The sequence below is a fragment of the Aspergillus alliaceus genome (assembly GCF_009176365.1).
Source record: "Aspergillus alliaceus strain CBS 536.65 unplaced genomic scaffold BDW43scaffold_67, whole genome shotgun sequence".
In the NCBI taxonomy this organism is placed as follows: Eukaryota; Fungi; Ascomycota; class Eurotiomycetes; order Eurotiales; family Aspergillaceae; genus Aspergillus; species Aspergillus alliaceus.
Window position 1 is genome coordinate 24801 of NW_022474750.1, and position 19017 is coordinate 43817.

At 45.5% G+C, this 19017-nt stretch overlaps 3 protein-coding genes across 3 annotated transcripts; 2 read left to right on the top strand and 1 right to left on the bottom strand.

The window, feature by feature from the left end:
* Window positions 1–811: 811 nt before the first annotated feature.
* Window positions 812–2338, top strand: BDW43DRAFT_304003 (putative MFS monocarboxylate transporter; the record flags this gene model as incomplete). The annotated part of the gene is made up of 5 exons (XM_032045517.1): window positions 812–852; window positions 925–1141; window positions 1198–1959; window positions 2031–2128; window positions 2185–2338. 5 exons carry the CDS (start codon window positions 812–814, stop codon window positions 2336–2338), a joined length of 1272 nt encoding a protein of 423 aa, XP_031895117.1.
* Window positions 2339–7326: 4988 nt separating this feature from the next.
* BDW43DRAFT_316029 (DUF3632 domain-containing protein) lies at window positions 7327–8292 on the top strand (the record flags this gene model as incomplete). The annotated part of the gene is made up of 3 exons (XM_032048183.1): window positions 7327–7659; window positions 7712–7775; window positions 7862–8292. The coding sequence occupies 3 exons, from the start codon at window positions 7327–7329 to the stop codon at window positions 8290–8292; spliced, it is 828 nt and encodes a 275-aa protein (XP_031895118.1).
* A 5243-nt stretch (window positions 8293–13535) lies between these two features.
* On the bottom strand, window positions 13536–19010 carry fmpE (nonribosomal peptide synthetase-like enzyme fsqF). The gene is made up of 2 exons (XM_032043638.1): window positions 14909–19010; window positions 13536–14825 (listed from the first exon to the last, which is right to left on the bottom strand). The coding sequence occupies exons 1-2, from the start codon at window positions 18909–18911 to the stop codon at window positions 13855–13857; spliced, it is 4974 nt and encodes a 1657-aa protein (XP_031895119.1). The 5' UTR covers window positions 18912–19010; the 3' UTR covers window positions 13536–13854.
* Between the last annotated feature and the right edge of the window lie 7 nt (window positions 19011–19017).

Here is a 19017-nt window from a genome sequence, read left to right on the forward strand (position 1 = left end):
CTCACCAGACGCCACTATACCCTTCGCTTGGTTTTCGGACGACCTGGTTCACATCACTTCTGCAGTTCATTAGTTCTAGCCGACTAGTGAGAAAATCCGCAACACTGCTTTCTACCTGGGAGAGGACTCGACTGCCCTACACAGGGCTGCCGGCCGTCATACTTGAGCTTCTGCACCCAGCAGAAATCGCACGATATGCGCAGCTAGTGTGACCCGCTCCTAATTCCTCTTCAAGCTTTTATCTAATTCGCTTCGTGCCACTCCCCCCCACGGTACTTCGTGACATGTGTTAGGGCCGCGAGGTTTAAGGGCCCGTGGATGATCCAAGCGCAGTTGCTATTCATGGAAGAAGAATGCAGTGCGGATCAGCCCGGAGTTCCGGCCAAATACGAGGGCCAGTCTCGGGGCCAGTCTCGAGACCCGTCTAGGATAGCATCCTTTAGATGAAATAGAGCCCATCTGAAAATATAGTACAGCAAGTTATTACGTTCATGAATGCAGATAGAATTTTTCAGTTTCTTTCTTTTCGTTTCTTTTCTTTCTTTTTTTTTTTCTTTCCCTTTTCCCTTTTCCCTCTTCTCCTTTTTCCTTTTCCTTTTTTTTCTATCTCTTTCGTCTTTTCTTCCATTTCTTTTTTGTCCTTTTGCGGTGGGCACGTCTCGGCCCCTTCAGTGAAATTCGTTATCTCCGTGGAAGGTAGGCCACCCTGTCAATTTATTTATGGCAGCAATGGCGTAAGGTTTGTTCAAGTTATCATAGAAATGCTCATATTTTTGTGAAGATCTCATTATCTGCTCGATAGCCCGTTGAGATGACGGTGGCTTTATCCAACCCCGCCGCAGCGCCGGTGAGGTAAGTTGGTCTCTCAAGGAGTAGCAGTCCCTCTCCATTTGATTTTCCTTGGACTAATTCTATTTACAACAGCACAAAAGCATATATGTCAGTTATAGGAGGTACCTGCGCGCTCTTGTGTACCGTGGGCTTTGTCGTTGCCTTCGGTGTCTTCCAAGGATACTACACCGAGCACGTCCTTCGAGGTATGAGCGAGTTCGACATCTCCTGGATTGGGTCTGCTTCAATTTTCCTATTGTACATATCAGCGCCCATCTGCGGCGTTCTGGTTGATAAGTTTGGACCCAAGGTAATTGATTGTCCTTCGGAGTTTTGACAACGCTTCACGCCGGTGACTCGTGCTAGGTTCTGCTCATCGGCGGTTCGATCGGAGTCCTCGTGGCTATTTTTATGATTTCTCTCTGTTCCCAGTACTACCAAATTTTCTTGGCTCAGGCTGTGCTTCTTGGAATTAGTATGGGCTTCGTCACATGGCCACCTTTGGCTGTTGTTTCACGCCATCTTCCACACCATCGTGGCCTGGCCTTGGGTGTTATCACTGGAGGTTCTTCAGTGGGCGGAGTAGTCTGGCCGATCATGATCGAGCAACTTCTTACCAAGCGAAACCTCGGGTTTCCGTGGACCGTACGCGTGCTGGGTTTCACTATGCTGCCTCTTCTGGCATTTGCATGCATTTCTGTCACTGAGCCACCAAACCAAAACCAACCCAGGCCAGTTCTGGAGACGACTGTTGAGGGAGGTTCGGTATTTCCACTGCCGAAGCCTGAGGATGCCTCCCAATCATTATTCAGGAAACCGGTCTTTATCTCTCTATGCATTGGGTTCGGCCTCGGCTTCTTGGGCCTGTTCAACCCCTTCTTCTATATCTCGTCGTACGCGTCTGGCCATGGCGCTTCGGCACAAACCTCCTTTTACATGATCTCCATCATCAATGCAGCATCCCTCTTTGGCCGCGTTATTCCCGGAATAATGGCTGACCGTTTAGGGCATTATAACGTGATGATATTCGTACTATTCACCTCGGGAATTATCTCGTTCTGCTGGACCTCAGTTCATAACCTGACCGGGCTTATCATCTGGTCCATAGCATATGGGTTTTCTTCCGGAGTAAGTTGTGAGCTAGCATCCTTTACTTTAATTAGCAAACTATTCAACTTTGCTCATTTCACATTTTGCAGGCTATCCTGAGTCTTCAAGGTGCCTGCGTGGGGAAGATTGCGACTCCCCAAAATCAAGGCAAGGCAATCGGCTTCTTGCAGGGTTCTTTGGCTCTAACGTAAGTGGGTCATCACTAACTGGAACGAACCACATCTCACTCGCTTTTACATGTAGTGTTCTGGTAGGCTCGCCAATCGGCGGCCAACTGCTTGGTCACTATGGATACTTATCACTATCAATGTTTACGGGCGCTACGCTTGTTGTGGGATCAATGGTTATGGGCTATGCGAGACTGTGTATTGATCGGAGAATTATGATATCTGTCTAGGGAAGTTCATTATTCGCGGCTGACCTTTATAGTTTAGGGGTGACTTCTACCGGTCTCCATATGCACAAGGATGCAGAGACTGCCGGTAATTAAAAGGTTAGCTAGAGCATTGAGATATCCAGAGACTTCAATGACTAAGCGTATTTTGATAACTTTGCTACCCAATACAACATCTGCAGTAACTGTAAGGGACTCTGCTGAATCAATATTGATTAGGTAGTCTATCACCAAGAGACTAAGCTAAAGAGAGGAAAAGAAAAGAAAACATGAAGCTATTGTGTGTTGCCCTTATGGACCAAGTGTCACGTGACTAACACTCATTCACTGATTGCCTAAACCTCTATCTGTGGCAGTCACAACGTGCCAAAGAGCAATGTTGTAGATAGATATATAGAAGCCAGCAAATAGGTGTGTTGAAAAGCTAGGCTTGACTAGGTACGGGGATATCCTTCTGTCTGGCACAACAACCCCTAGTAGGTTAGGTTAGGTTATATTTAACGGCCGTGGTTCACCGCCGAGGCATGTGACCCACCATCACCTATTGGGGCAAAGGCCGCCAGGGGATCAGCCCTGGGTGTCTCTAACTAGCTGCTAGTTCTAGTTCTATGTACATGTAGGGGACTTTGGCGCGTTTACATGGCTGCTGTAGTCAAGAAACGAGGAAAAGTAAAGGGCCTGCGATAGCAGGTAGAGGGATAATGCCAGCCGCACAGGTCCGCCTACACTCCATAATCCATTCTGCCTCCACTACGTAGGTTTTTCTTTTTTTTTTTTTTAAAAAAAAAAAAAAAACGGAAGAAAATATTGAAAAGAAGGAGATATGTTATCTCAGTCTTGCCGAGATGGAAGGTGTTGTGGACAAATATCCTCAAAGAAACAGGTCTCAGATAGCCATGTAGCTAGTTTAAACACACCTGGTATACTGGTGACGCGTGCTACTGCACGCCGTAAGCCCTGAAACAATGAGAAATCAGTAGAAGCAAAGAGTCGCATCCGAGTTTGTATTTTGAATTTATTGACTGATAAGGATTGCAGAAGAAAAGGTGGCCCAGTCATACAAGATACTATAGATTGGGTCTGTAAAGTAGAAGGAAGGGAGAAGAATGAGTATTTGTTTTAGGTAACTGAAAACAAGAAACAAATAAGTTTCCGGAGAGTACTATTTCAAGAAGACAAATATGCTTCTCTTTTACTCTGGACATAAGCAGTTATGGAGATGATTCTAAAAGCAGGAAGCTATATTGTCAGCTGTTTCCCCTAAAAGGCCAGCACAACACTCAACTATTGTTCATAAGATTCATCGCGGCCTCGACGTTGTCAAGCATCTCTAAGAGAGTAGATAAGACTACTAAGATTATTATAGCCAGTATCAAGGACTGAGTATTTCTTGGCAGGAGAGAGGCAGGCGCCAGGATCGCCCTAAAGGAGACTCTCAAGGTACAGGGCATTCTTTACAGCTTGAAGTTCCGCATAGGCTAGGTCAGGGTAGTAACTGATACAGTTAATGAGGTTTCGGATGTTGCCTAGAAGGACAAGCAAGGAGTTAAATATAAACCAAGATAATAAACAACTGGTTCTACTTTCTCCTGACAAGGCAGCCAGAGACAGAAACATGAGGGGTTTTATGAGCTATTAGAAGCGCCAAAGGATCACCTAAATCAGTAAATAGAGTACTTAGAATATGTTGCACAGAGAAATACACACGAGAAGAACTGTACAGCAGTAAGCAGTTAACTCTAAGATAAAAGTGGATGGTAGACAAGATGGGTATTGATGGATGATAAGATGAAGATCAAGAAATACGAGAAAGACTGTATAAGGTCACTGGGGTAGTAACACTGAGAAGTGGAGCAGTAATAGAAGTGATATCACAGATCTACTACATTTTGCTTGACTGGCTAGTCAACACAATCTTTATCCTAACATAAAGCTTGGCTCACCACATATTTATTAAATATATCAGAATTGTATAACATGTAAAAGGAGCAATGATAAACTCACTGCACTAGGAACAGAAATTTAAGTATCTAAAAATTCCAGGTAGATGCTGGTTACATTAATTTTTTTGATATGGCTAGTATATCAGCATAAGAAGTTTTTCGAGGTCTCTAAGGACATTGCTTGGGTGTAGGTGAGTTTAGCTGGAGGGATGATTCTGGTTCACCTGCTGTCCAGGTCAATGTAATTTAAGTGTCCTTATTATTATTAGGCTCCGTATGACTAATTTTCATGATATTCTTGAGTACAAAGAGGAGAATTGTCTTGGTAAAGTGGAATTAGATTTGTGTTAAGTAGACCAATAGACTTTGATAGATTGGCGGTAGTAGGTCACTATATTCACTGGTCTGCTCGTTTTCGCTTATCTGTTGCGGAAGATGGAGTTGAGAGTAAAAATTAGGCCATTGTTAGTAGAAAGTGTATGTTGTCTATTATTGCAAGTTATGGGTTTTTCTTAGATATTCCAAAGATGTGTCCCGTAATATATAAGTATTGGAAGTAGTAGTGGGAAGTTAACCCAGCGCTGGCTGTTCTCGAAGTAGGCAGTGACTGGAAAAGTATGCTGAGTCTGATTGGAGCTATTATAGACTGCTAATTGGAGGCGGTAGGGTAGGTGTTTTGAGCCGTTGTTCAGTTATCCTCCACATTCAGTCACCATAGCGAGAAGTGTAACGGCTGGTTGGGCTACCTCTAGACAGTGCATGAAGCATAAGTCCGTATCTGTGGTTTCCTGGATGGCTAGGCTGTTTGTGAAGAGATATTATTCAAGTTCAAGAAGCTTCTTACTGGTCTACTGTATAAGCATGTAGAAGAATATGAAAGTCTTAGTCTTGTATAGTGACTGTTAAAAAAGAGCCCCAGGCCTAAATAAATATGCTGGGTTGGTAATGCTCAGAGTGATTCAGTTCACTGAAGAATTGAACTAGGATCGGGATATCTTTTTGCTCAACATCATCTGAAAATGTATTTTTCTCAGAGATATTAAGTGAAACATAGCTGTAGGGCAAGATCCTTACCGGGCCGGGTTGGATCTGGTTCAACATGGTCAATAAAGACTTAAATATAGAGAGTAGAAGAGGAGTTTATATTTGGAGGCATTCTCAGGAATTATATTTAACAGTTCGTTAAGGAGGAAATCTGTAAAAAGCTGGAGGAGATTACTATATAGGAGCGAATTAGGAAACCGGAGAATATGGGGAAAGGGTTTTGAGTAGGGGGTAAGAAGGTGCAGTATTGAATACCTTTGTGTGACAGGTTGGATAGCAATTCAGCCTGATGACAGCATAGTACACCCTGTCCACATTGCATAAACGAATCGGCCCCAAGTGAGGTGTATTCTATTTCATCTTTATGAGATCAGAATGGCAGGTCAGAATAAAGGCTCCAAGCAGAGAGCGTTTCATATTACAGATTTTGCAGCTTTTCCATTTCTTTTAATAGCTGAGGATCAGATGTAAATATAAGATCTTCAAGGTCAGTGCTCTGTAGGAGATGAAGTCCTTAAATGATTATACTCTGGAGGGGTAGAAATGTGAGCGAAATAGTGGACTAGTTCAGGTTGACTAAACCACTGAGTCATATAAAGATAAGACGTGAACCAACCATCAATGGCAGTGGAACGTGACTATGAGGCTGTACGCGGCATAGGCGGTGATACGGAAGTCGGTCAAGGGCAAAGAGACTGAGGGTGAACTTTAGGGGTTGAGCTCTATGTGTAGAGCTATTTTGCATTCTTTTGCTTTTATGTGTTTTGCCAACCAAAATTACTACTAGGCCACAAAAAGCGTGCACACACCAATTGGGCTTTATACAGTCAATTTCAGTATTTTTTCAGGTTGATATGTTAATATACTTTTATCCCGCTACTCCCGCAACCACTGCATGCAGTGTTCTACGGAGCCGCTGGACGGCTCAATCTTGTATGGCGGCCATATAACATAGGCAAGCTAGGACAGGATAATGAGGACTACTGCTACTACCACTAATAACAGTCTATATTTCTTGAGCTATAACATAATGGATCACCCCGCTGTGAGTATGAGAAATCTGCCTGGAGAAAGGATTCGCTAAATCGCCACAAGAATAGGATAATATCAAACCAATGTGAGGTTTTTAAATAGAACTAAAAGTCAAGGTTGTACTGTTAAGAAAAGTTTAGGCCCGCCCTTTGATTATGGACAGTACTACCACTCTAACAAGCCTCTGCCACTATCGATTCTTCAATAAATCTTACGTAAATTCATAGCGTTCCATTTAGTCATCAAGTCCTCGGTGCTTGCTAGAGCTAGGCTCAGTAATCACCTGAACATAGCTCGATCAGTTGAATTAGGCATCGCCATGCAGGTCATGCCAGAAGAATTCTGAAAACCCTTCAGCTAAGGAGCGGGTATTGTTACAAGTTAAGAAGACATTCCTTATTTTATTGCATCAGATACCAGAAATTGAGCTTACACTGTAAAAAAGGAATTTTATACGTTACCTAAAACCACCTACAGTAATTTCGGGTATGTTTGATCTTTCGCCATTGTGGTGATCAAGATAGTAACATGGCACAATCGGAACTTACTTTTAAAGGGCAACGGTGGCTACTTCATGTTTGCTTTTGTTGAACAGTAAGCGACCAGATACCGGCTGGAAACCGGGCTGAACCGGACCGGGAGACATCCGAAGGCGCAAAGCCGCGAGAATATCTTAGGTTTTCTGCGTAGAGTCTTTGGTTTCCTGTGTAATCTTCTATGTTGCGGATAAGTTAGCTCATCGTTTTGTTGTGCGTGGCTTGCAGATCGATGCGCTGGCGCCTTTCTATTCCGGTCCATGTCTGCTGGAGCCCTTTTACTTATACTGTATGCTCTAGATTTGATTGAAGCCAATCTCTTATATAAGACATAGCCCGCACACAAAGCTGACAGTTGATCGATAACTCCTAGCTTCGTTGACACTGACGCCATCCTAATTCCTTGGACAGTACAAAAGCGATTCACCTAGCAGTCATGGCAGCACTAAACCTCCATCTCCAATCACTCCTTCATGAGGAAATAAGTATGGTCGAAGAGAAAACGGTTCAAATCCTTAACAATTTCCTCCAGCGGGCTAGTGCAGTGCCCGCCCAAGTTGCTGCGTGGAAAATGTACAAGCTCACCCCAGAATGCCTGGAGAAAGGACAAAGTGAGAAACTAGACCTCGAGACTTTCCTCTGGCAGGTGTGGGATATTTTTATCCAAGTTGCTTGGCGGATTCCTTATAACCATCCCTTTCAAGACCATATGGCAAACCTGGTCGAATCTCTAGCCTCATTGCCCCCGCTCACCGTAAACATTTGGCAGGTAAGCTCTATACTCACCCATACCAAATTTAGGCTAAACTACTTTCCCTCAGACTAGCACATGTCTCTGGACTGATTTGCCCCTTCTAGGCCCTAGCATGAGGGAGGCGTGGATTTGTAAGTTATGACTTTTCCAAGCAGTTGTTTGCTCCTAAGAGACTGCAGTCACAAGTTGATATTTTTGATGTTTGCAACTCATGTAGCTCCGACATATGAGGGCAGAATACCAACTATTGAGGAAGCGCAGTCGTGGATTAACCTCAATTCATTCGCGGCCCGACTCCTTAAACTTAATATGACTTTGTGGACTGTGTTTGCTGTGTGGGAACTTCGTGAAGCGCTTGAGGAGCCTTGTGAGGGGTCCAGGCTCGATTGCAATGTTCGGGTAGCTGCACAATGGATCACACATGGTGCTAGCTCCCTCTACAGAAAAGCTGACAAGCGGATACAGGATAATAGGGTCATTGCAAATGGGTCTCTATATAAGGGTGATAATACGCTATGTTTTGAACGGTGGAAATTTTGTAAGGATTGTTTCGGCATAATTGGTGGTTCAGCTGAGGGAATAACAAAGCAGATGGCATTGGAAGCTAAAGCGAAGATGGAGTTGGCTGAGCAGGCCAGTAATGCTTAGCGGGGTCCTTTTTGTTTTTCAGTTTTTATTTTGAGTATACGATAGAGATATTATTCCTTAGGTACTACAAGCATCATGTGAGCCTTTGTATTTCTACCGCCGTGTGTTTTGTGTTTCGCCTGTAGCTTACGCCGCCATTGTACACCTTTGTCAGCGTCAAAAAGTGCGGGATGGGGAATTTGTTCCAATACTAGTTGAAGTATGGGCCATAGAAGGTCCTTGGGTTGAAAGGCTGCTTGGCCTGCTTGCCCTTTCAGCGCGAGATGTTGCCGCGTTGACGAAGCGAAGAACCTGATTTGTCCATGCAGTGACACTTATTGTATTGTACTATGACAGCCCTGTGCCATGTGATTAAGGTATCCTTCGGCATCCTGGGGAACTATCTTGCCACAAAAGCATTTTAGAAATCTCAGTACTCAGAGAGGTGTTCTCGAAAAGCGGTGAAAGTAACTTTGGAATAGTTGACCGCATTGAAGGGTACTCTGTCTTTTGAGGGTACCATGATTTGGATGTTCCTACATGTCCCAGTCAAATAGACCCGCGTGATATTTGCGTCCTATAGTGCAGTAACAGTTAATTTTGATAGGTTCCGACTTTTCCTTATCAGCATATAATCGCTTACGGATTGAGACAGCATATCCTCACGGCCCGCACCATTTAAAATTCATCTCCTTACTGGAACAACCTTTCTAAGGGATGAACTCTGGTCTTTTGAAGGCTCTCGTGTCCGGAGCACACATGACAGTCCCGTTCCGCTCTCCAATCCTCCGCGGTGAAACCAAAGAGCGTGTCTTCCCCTCCGTTGAGGGATCTGCCATGATAGACTCATTTGTTCAATCTGTCGATATCAGGCCACCTTCACCCGATAGCTCAAATTTCAATGTCTCTAGAAAATGCATTGCCCCGAGAGATGCGGGGGTATCTCGTACTTTTCCGGGGTCTTATTTAAATGAAATACACTCAGCGTCGACATTCCTCTAGCAATGGCATCACCCCACCGGAGATGTGCTTAGATAGCCCAGTGCGGCAACGACCAGGCAAAAAGTTAAGGCACAGTCTCCCGCGTTGCCAAAATGGTACATGCGGGCGCTGCTGACGTTTGGTATCCTTCCGCGCAACTTTTAAGATAGACAATAAAGCTGAGGGTAAAGCTGTTGCATATGAATTGGAGGCTATTGCCCATGAAGCTGTGGCCCCAGAGGAGGGCAAAGTTAGTTATTATTACACACCAAATCCGAGTTACTCCGTAGATGGTGCATCGGCGGTTATCCCTTACGGAGACAGTGGGAGACAGTCCGCTGTGCAAGTATTTAACTGCAACGGGTATTACGACATTGATGGCAAGGTTGCAGACCAAGAGTCACCGAACGCTCGCGAGGCTTTTCGTCTACAAGATACATATATTCAGGGAGGGAGTTCCCGCATGAGCTCTTTCCGCGCAAATAGTCTGTATGGTGTAAATAATATAGATATGGCCACCTATCCTTTGGACGGTCCGTCTACAGCCTACTATTTGACAGCACCTACTCTTTCCGAGAGTAGTCTTCCAATCTGATAATAACGGCACAGATGTATCTACATTGGGGATTCATATTTCCCAGCCGAACTCTACGGCATCAATGGCCTGTATTCAGACGACCTATCCATTAAATGGTTCAGATAAATAATCTAAATAGACACGAGTTACCACGTTCCCTTGTGCAAGGACTACAGTATCGATCTATAAGAATGAGTTGGCAAAGCCTGTTCGACCACCCTTCCCGAAGGCCATTATGCCCCCAGATACATAGTGATCTACCCTGATCCCAAACTTAAGCTCACCGTCGAAGATGTCGAACTACATATATTACTCTCCTCAGGCATCGAAAACCAATTTGTGAACTGCGCTTGCCAGCGTACGCTATCAGTGACGGTGCCCATGCAGACTATCAGATAGTCTAGCGGAGCTCCCTGCATACAGCAGACTACAAATCGGATTCAAGACAGAGACTTTGCAGAATACACATTGCACCCTACTCTCTGAGAACATAGTTATAGCGGGAATGTAAAATGGGGTTCTTGGAGACAACACGTGCTGGGTACACTTCTGGATTGAAGCTCAATAAAGTTTATTACAGGGATTCATATACGGAATAGATTCCATATAGAATAAAATTGACAGGAAATTAATCAGCCATTTAACATCTGTCTTGCACATAGAGTCTCAATTTTAAAGATAAGCATAAAAGCAATTATCTTTCCTCTGGCTTACAACAGGATATGAGCAAAGATATCTTCTGTGGCATTTTTTTGGTTGCTCACAGTCCGAAAATACATATAAACTAGAGCCGGCCGTTTGGTCGTAAGGAATCACAGCCGAACTTTATCATCATCCCTAGGGAGAAGCCACAGCTTCTTGGCTTCGCCAATCCAGCTCGATGGTGAACTGTCAACATAGGAATGGATCGCAACACATGCTAGTGATCTATGGTGGGAGAAGTTAGTTAAGCTATGAGCTATATATCCCTCCCCATACTGACCTAGTTTTCCTTTCCCAGGCTTTCGATCCTCTCTTCTAACTTCTGGATCTTTTTGAGTAGAATATCATCCTGCGGAGTCATTCATTCAGTGTCGTTCCATTTACCATGATTCGCCCCTACTTATAACCCCACGTAGTCCACCCACGTCTTCCTCATTAACCAGAATTGACCTGTCATGCCAGCCCAGAACCTAAGGAGTTTGAATTAAGCCATAACTTGGTATACAGTATAGTCAGTCCACTTACACATGCAGCACTTTCAAGGCTTGTAATACTTCTTTGGTCGACGAAGGGTCCACGGAATGTGACGCCACACTCATTTTTCAGCCTCTGCATATAGTGGGGTTCCCGGGCAAAAGCGAGGGGCAAAAGAGATGCAATTAGAACAGCGCGCATGATGTATAGAGAAGAGACCGGGCGGTTGATAAATTATTCGCTTTGTGTCTGAAAGGTTGTAGAGCTAAGTTTTGAGGGCATAGTCATAAGGCACGGCGGCCTTTATATACCTACCAGAAACGTGAAATCCCCGCCCTTATATTTTAAGTTACTAAGCCATGTCAGAGCACTTTTTGTTTAAAAGAAAAAATCCCACCCCAACGAGAGAAACCATGGGCAAAGATGACAGGCCAGAATCTTCCTGAATCACTTGCTGATCCCTCAGGAGTCGGTTATTGTTTGATTATCCTTGGCGCTAAGGCAGTTGGGTCCAAGAATTTCGACGTCGCGGAATATAGACCCGAGGATTTTTCTAGCTTCTACCAGGTGGGAGGCTGGATTCTCTAACGCGTAAATAATAAGATACGGTACCCCTGATTCTCTGCCCGGCCTGTGAGGGCGGTGGGCGGGACTTTGCTTGCCCTTGCCCGACCCTCAGCCCTCTCAACCGCCCTCATCGGCCCTCGTTTGCATAAAAAATTCGCAACCTTTCCAAATTAGGACGCATAAAATTGCCGATTCTGTAAAGATTACTCCTGGGATTAGCAATTCGATACATAGGATCTTTCCACTAGGTAAAAAGATCCACTATGATCAACTCCGATCGGAGCTGATTTCCCAGGCGCGGTATATATAGTATCGCAACTTGCCATCAGGGCCTTAAGCCTAAGGCTTACCCGTGACAGATTCATCCAAATATATTAATCGGCCACCTTCTACCAATTCCTACCAGCGGGCTAAATAGAGGGCCTTTATCAACCAAACAATTGCATTTCTAAACGAAAACTAGTTACTAAGTGGATTAGGATATCTAACCCTAGTATGCCCTTGAATATGGCAATTAGAACACGTTGGGGGGGCTTGTACCGCAGAAAGTACAGGATCTATAGGAAGTGTATCTTGAGCTTCATCAATCTTATTCTCGCGCTAGAATTGCTCTAGGCTCCCCTGAATAGCTAACACCTCTGAAATAGCTAGCTGTCTAGTAGATTGCTTCTGCTTTTGGTCTTTCTATTTATTATTAGCGCGATGTTTGTGTATTTCTTCCCCTGCAAGAACTAGACTTGTTAGGCCCAGCCCACGAAACCCGACCCAACCCGGCCCAACCCGCCAAGAAATGGGCTGGATTGACTAATGCAATAACCCGCCACGGGCCGGGTTACTTCCCCAGATAGCCCACAGGTCAACGGGTTAGCCCGTGGGTTGCCAAGAGATAAAATACCGTAAATATATTATTTACCCACAGTGATATCAATAAATTACAGTACTAAGGGACTATATTCTATCACAAATGTGAATCATTGTCTTATTTAGAAAGGATCTACAGCCGTGAGCCCCTGCGGGTGGTTTGCTGATAATTGTTGAAGTGAGAATAAATCGATTCTGGTTAACTTCTCTTGTTGGTTTTTTTACAGGGGCGGAATATATATATCTCTATCTTAAGAAGATTCTCTTGCCTTTTTGCAAGACGCAAGACTCTAATGAGAAATCCTTTCATATCTATATTATATATATTCTCTGGCAGTATCTCATATTCTTGTAGTTTCCGCTTAACATACTGTAAATATAAAGTATATTTAGCTGTAGAATCAGCCTGTTTATGTACAGCGTCTAATCTGGTTGTATAATGGGATATAAGATCCTTGTAATAGTGTTAAAGAAATCGAGCAGGCCAGTTTTTATCTAGCTTTTTTCCAGTAATTTCTCTTACAAAATTCTTAAGTATCTTATATAAATGTTAAAGTCCACGCTTGCTTAGCTTATTTATATAATTTATGAGCTCTCTAGATTGTTAGTTATTGAGAACTTACTGATTTTCATATTTCGTCTCCCTTAACTGCTACTTTTCTCGGTAACATTTTGATAAGGTTGACCGGTGTATACCAGACTGATTTGCAAGTTTAGTGTAATTAGTTGATTCGCTAGGTCCTTACGAACCGATTGCTGCTAACGACTCTTCAATTGGGGTCATATTGGTTGAGATATAAAGGTTGGAAATATGAGGTTTGAAAGTCGGTGAGTATGAGTGTCGTGTGGTAGGTGGTGACCCACGTTAGCGGCGGACGGAGCGGAACCGGACAGGATGAGCGCCACGTATTACCGCGTAGGCGGCAGGCCTAGGGGTTCTCTGAAATCAAGAGATTTCAGGCTTTAAACAGACCGAATAAGTGCTCCGGCGGCAAGATACTCAGGCAGGCAATAATCCTATTACACTAGAAGATCCTTTCTAAACAGTAGAAAAGATAAAAGATCAAAACTTTCAAAGCCAGCGAGGAGGCCAATATACAGTATTACCATTATATATTACATTACCTTCCTATTATAGTATTATAGGGTCTTGTCCAAATCACACATCCCTATATATAACAAGTTAGATACTAGTAAGTATTTTGCATCACGGGCTACTAAGTACCGCTCAGTGAGCGCTTAGGGCTTGCTCAGTAAACAGAAGCTCACATATAGTAATGCATATTGTCTTCGTAACGAAACATTTAACGACCATGTCCGGATTTTGGGAAAGACTTTCACCACTAGGGACAAGCCTGGCGTCAGCTTTTACAAGCGTATGTCCAGGTCACGAGGAATAATAGTTGTGAACTTCAAAGCCATCAACTGCTACCTCCTGTAAAGTTCAGAACCCTTTGTAGTGCTTCGCAGAACTCTCGCACTTCTTCAACTGTGTTATAATGCACGAAACTGACCCTGATTAGGCCGTTGTCATCGAGATTCAGCACGTCGTGCGTCGGTCGAGGTGCCCAGCAGTGACCTGACACGATCCTGAATTGCGTTTGTCGATTGATCCGGTCCATTATTTCTCGGGAAGACTCTCCTATCACTTGAAACGTGATTACCGGCACCCGTTTCTGGGGATTCGATGACTTCTCTCCAAAAACACGGAATATGCTTTGGTGCTGTCGAAGATAGGATAGGAATACTTCTTGCAGGATCGTCTCTTGTCCGACAATGTTCTCCCAGCCGACTTGGCCAAGGTACCTTGTAATGGCCACAAGAGCCATTTCGAGCTCGAAGGCAGGAGCACCAAGCCGCAGGCGCCAGTCGAGTCCGGGCATTTCACTAAGGAAAAAGTGGCTGATCCCAGTCAACATACGTTTCTGAACGCTTCGCCGACCGTATAGCTGTGCTATGTGGGGCCCAAAGACCTTGTACCAGCTAAAGCAGTAAAAATCAACATCTAGAGCTTTGACGTCGATCGGACGGTGAGGCGCCCAAGCAACCCCATCGACGATCAAGATAGCTCCAGGAACGCCATGGACCATATCCGCAATCTCACGGATGGGATGAATGGTTCCTATAACATTTGAAACATGATTACATGCGACGACTCGTGTATTTGGTGATAAAAGTGGCTTTAACGTTTCGAGTGAAAGGCAGGGATCGTCTCCCGCCGGTGGCGCCCACCACTTAATGGCGATACCGAGATCTTTGGCTAGAGATATCCACGCGGCTGCGCTGGCTTCGTGGCATAGGTTTGAGATTATCATCTCACAGTTTGAGTTCAGCGCGGGTCGTAGTGCCTGGCCCAAGATGCGGAGAAGCATGGTTGTCGACTGGCCAAATGCTGTTTTTTTGAGATGGTTTTCTCGTCAGCCACCTTCCTTGCTGGTCAAAGAGATATCTACAACTGGATGTCGCGTAGCTTACCAACTTCGTCAGGAGCCGCATTCATGAATGCCGCTAGTTCAGCGGTCTTATTCATCCAACGCTCTGTTTTTTTCTGACTTCGCGGATCATCAAGTCCGACTTCGATGGGGAACGAAGACATGTAATCATGCGTGCTTTCGATGGCACCCTGATACACGGCAGTCCCAGCTGCATTGTTGAATGCTATAATGCCTTCATGCAGGGCTGGAAATTGTCTGCGCACGCTTTGTATATCAAAGGCGTCTTGGACCGGCGCCATACTGTCCTCCATACTGTTCTCGGTGGTGGACGAGCGAGTCGGAAGGAAACCTGGCACTATAAAGAATCCACTTCCAATCAGTTGTTTAATGTTTGCTCGCAGAGCTTCTTTGACACCAACAGAAGGTCGACTTGGTCCGTTGGAGACACCGATGGGTTGGCCATCTGCTTCGAACATGTGCATGAGTGGAAACATGACATGTTTCTCTTGTTTAGCAGCAACACTTTGACGTAGCTTAGAAAGCCACTCCTGCTGAAGCACAGGCTGAATATTGTAGTCAAGTTCATCCTGTAGAAGCAGCCAGATATCCTGGAACTGAATGCCATCTAGGATCTTAACCACTGGCTTGCACTCAAGGTCGAATACGCTCTGAAGAATGGTTTCTGATACTCGGGAAATATCTGTCAAAAACAGCCATCCATTCGCATTGTCTTTATCGTAGGCGCCGATCTCAATTGAGGCCGCGATGTATCTCCAAATAAAGTCATCCTTACTGGCAATGCCTCGTTTCGCATTACCAATTATAAATCCTGGCTTAACAACTCGGATATGTTTGGCTTTCGTCTCCGCTTGCCCAGCGAACTTCTTCACGACAAGCTCTGATATGGCTTTTGAACGCGCGTATCCAGATCCTTGGAGAGCCTTCTGTATATTGACGGCGTCGTCATCGTCATCGAAGCTGAGTTGTTGCCCACCAGATACAAATACAAAGCTGTGTAGTGGCTTTTCACGGTTGTTAACCGCTTTGAGTAACTGGATGGTTGACGATACGTTCGTAGCCTCAAGGCTGTCATAGTCCATATGATAGTGGACTTTGGCGCCATTGTGGATGATTGCATCGACCCCCTGTGGCCCCTGGCCCTGGAGCATACGCCATTGAGCCAAATCGAGACCAAGTTGGGGCTGCGACAGATCACCCGGCCAAATTTGGAGCCTGGAAAGGTATTCTTCTCTCCACCACGTGGCGGCCACAGCCTTTTGAACGAGATAATTACGAGCAGCGTCTTCCGACGAGCCCCGAACGAGTGCGTATATCTGGCAAGTGGACCGTGTGAGAAGTTGTCGCAATATTTCTATGCCTAAATATCCAGAAGGCCCGGTGAGGAACACATGCTTTACATCTGAGTTGTTGTAGATCTTCTCGGAAGAGAGGAATATCGATTGGAGAAGAACGTCTGTGTCGTTCTCCGCGTTGCTTAGTTCTTGAGTCTCAGCTTTCGGTAGTTGGGGACTTCCGCTAGTGTTAATAATGGAAGCGATTGTGCGTATGGTTGATTTCGAGCTTAGCAATTGGTCCATTGGTATCTGGACCCCGAATTTGTCTTTTAGAGACATTGAAAGTGACATAATCTGGATGGAGTCAATGCCACCTGATTGTAGCTTGAAGTCTTGATCTTCGAATCGCTGGCGGTGGGAAGAATCCTCTCCTGCGACAATACTGGCATACAGCTTGGCTACGACTTTTGCAGTGCGTTCATAGGGAAGCAGTTGAGTGGCATCTGGAGGAGGCAATGATTGATTCTCCACCGTTGTATGTTCAACCGGCATGTCCAAGATCCAATTGTTGATAGCAGCCCTATCTAGTTTCATGGACGCATTGAAAGGCATGTTGTTGACGACAAAGAGTTTGCTTGGAATCATGTATCTTGGTAGACGTGATGATAGGAACTTAAGAATTTTCTCTCTGATATGATCCATATCTTCATGAATCGCGAGTTTTGTGGTCGAGTGATGAGTACTAGAATGCCCATGGATCTGAACAACGGCCACTAGATGGCCTCTTAAATGACCTTCTTTGACAAGAGTTACCATACAGTAGGCCGCATTGGGGAATTGGCCGAGGTGATGCTCAATTTCCCCAACCTCAATACGTTGGCCATGGTACTTCACTTGGCCGTCTGCTCGGCCTATGAATTCAAGGCTTCCATCTAGCGTATCGATACTATAACGGAGTAGATCCCCAGTCTTATAGAATCTTGTTTCTTTGACCTCTAGGTCTGAACACCACAAGGGGCGTTCGACAATAGCAGCACTTGTTTTAAGAGGATCGTGAATGTATTCCCGAAGCAGGCCTGGTCCGGCAACTAGGAGCTCACCTACGGCTCCTACGGGCACCAAGCGATCGTGGTTCTTGGGCTCCACAAGTACGCAAATGGAATTTTTAAGACCATGACCAAGGGTCTCCGCACGCTGAGCAAGGCGTCCAAGAATACAACTTCCTGTTTCTGCGGGCCCGTAGCCTTGGTAGAGCGAAATGCTGCTCTGTGACGACCATCGTGCCACCACATCAGCTCTCAGGGCCTCCCCTGAGAATATGAGAGTCCTTAATGTGGGAAATGAAGCAGGAGTCAACATATTCGCCAGTGAAGGGGTCATTATCGCCAGGGATACTTTATAATTAGTACAGAACTCGGCGAGATTGAATAACCGGTCCTCTTCACTCGGTATGCAAATGCAGCCCTGGTACGCTAATGTCGTGAAGATGTCGGTGATGAAGATGTCCCACGTAGATGCAGCAAATTGCAAACACCTGGATCCCCGATACCCAAGGGCTGCACCCTCCTCCAGTAAGCGAGTGGCGAGTGCTTGATGCTGGACGACGATTCCCTTGGGCTTCCCAGTCGAGCCAGATGTGAAAATGCATACTGCGGCGTCTTCTGCCCTAACATGAGGAAGCGATGGGCCAGATGAGTCCTTCTCGTAGTCGCCCATTAAGCTACCCGAAGAAACTGTCAAGACGGCTTCACCCATGTCGGCGAATGTCGTGGCCTGTGATGGTGAGACCAGGATGATCTTTGCCTGGAGTCGGCTGAGGATCTCTTCGGCTCGTGGTCTTGGCTGCGATGGATCAATGGCCACGAAGGCAGCTCCAGCTTTGACGATCCCCAACATAGCCACGACCATCCAAAGGCTTTTTTCGAATGAGAAGGCAACGAAGTCGGCCGGCTGTACTCCTTTAGACAGCAGTCGGTGTGCGAGCTTGTGGGCGAGCCTGTCCAGCTCTGCATAAGTCAGCGCACCATCCCATGACTCCACCGCTGTTGCGAGAGGGGCCGTTCGGACAGATTCACGCCAGAGGTCATGCACGGAAACCCGTGGCTCAGACAGTGTATGGGGCAAGAAGGACCGGAGCGTTCTCTTGTCTGTGTCACTGATCGATTGTTTCCACCAATTGTGAGAAGCTGAATTCAATATGTCTGAATGAATCTCGACGAGAGTGTTCCATAGCGCGGACGCAAACTTGCGCGGAACGCATGTCTGCTGGGTGTACAAGCGTAAATCGCGGTTTAACTTTTCAGATGATTGTATGATATAGCTAAATGTGCCATCGCCATCGTCAACATCAATGAAGGCAACGGCAGTATTGACTTGATTACGATGCTTGTCGGCCTCGAAATGAGTGAGTGTCAATCGAGGATCAGGATTGAACGTCGAACCGTGAGGAACAGACACTGGCCAGTGCGAGCATGCTAGTTGTTTACTTCCCCTACCAACCACAGCGAACGCCACCTTGTCCGACACGAGATACAAATGGAGCAACATGGCCCACGCCCTGACTATGCCATCTCGTTGTTCCGTAGCCGAAGTCACTGGACGGACTGACGGAGAAGGAGAATGGTGGAGTTGCGACAGCCTCGTCAAGAGAACTTTCGAGTCTGCCCCTGGCTTTGTCGTAGGCAAATTACCAGCAATCGTTTCCATGTCGTAGTCATATTGAGATGATGGTGGTGTTGGCTCTCCCATATCGTTGAATGCGTAGGCGACTTCGTCAACCCTAAGCTTGCTGTGAGGACTTTATGAGAACATGATGCGGCCTCGGTCCAGGGCAAGGGTGTCGCCAACGATCTAA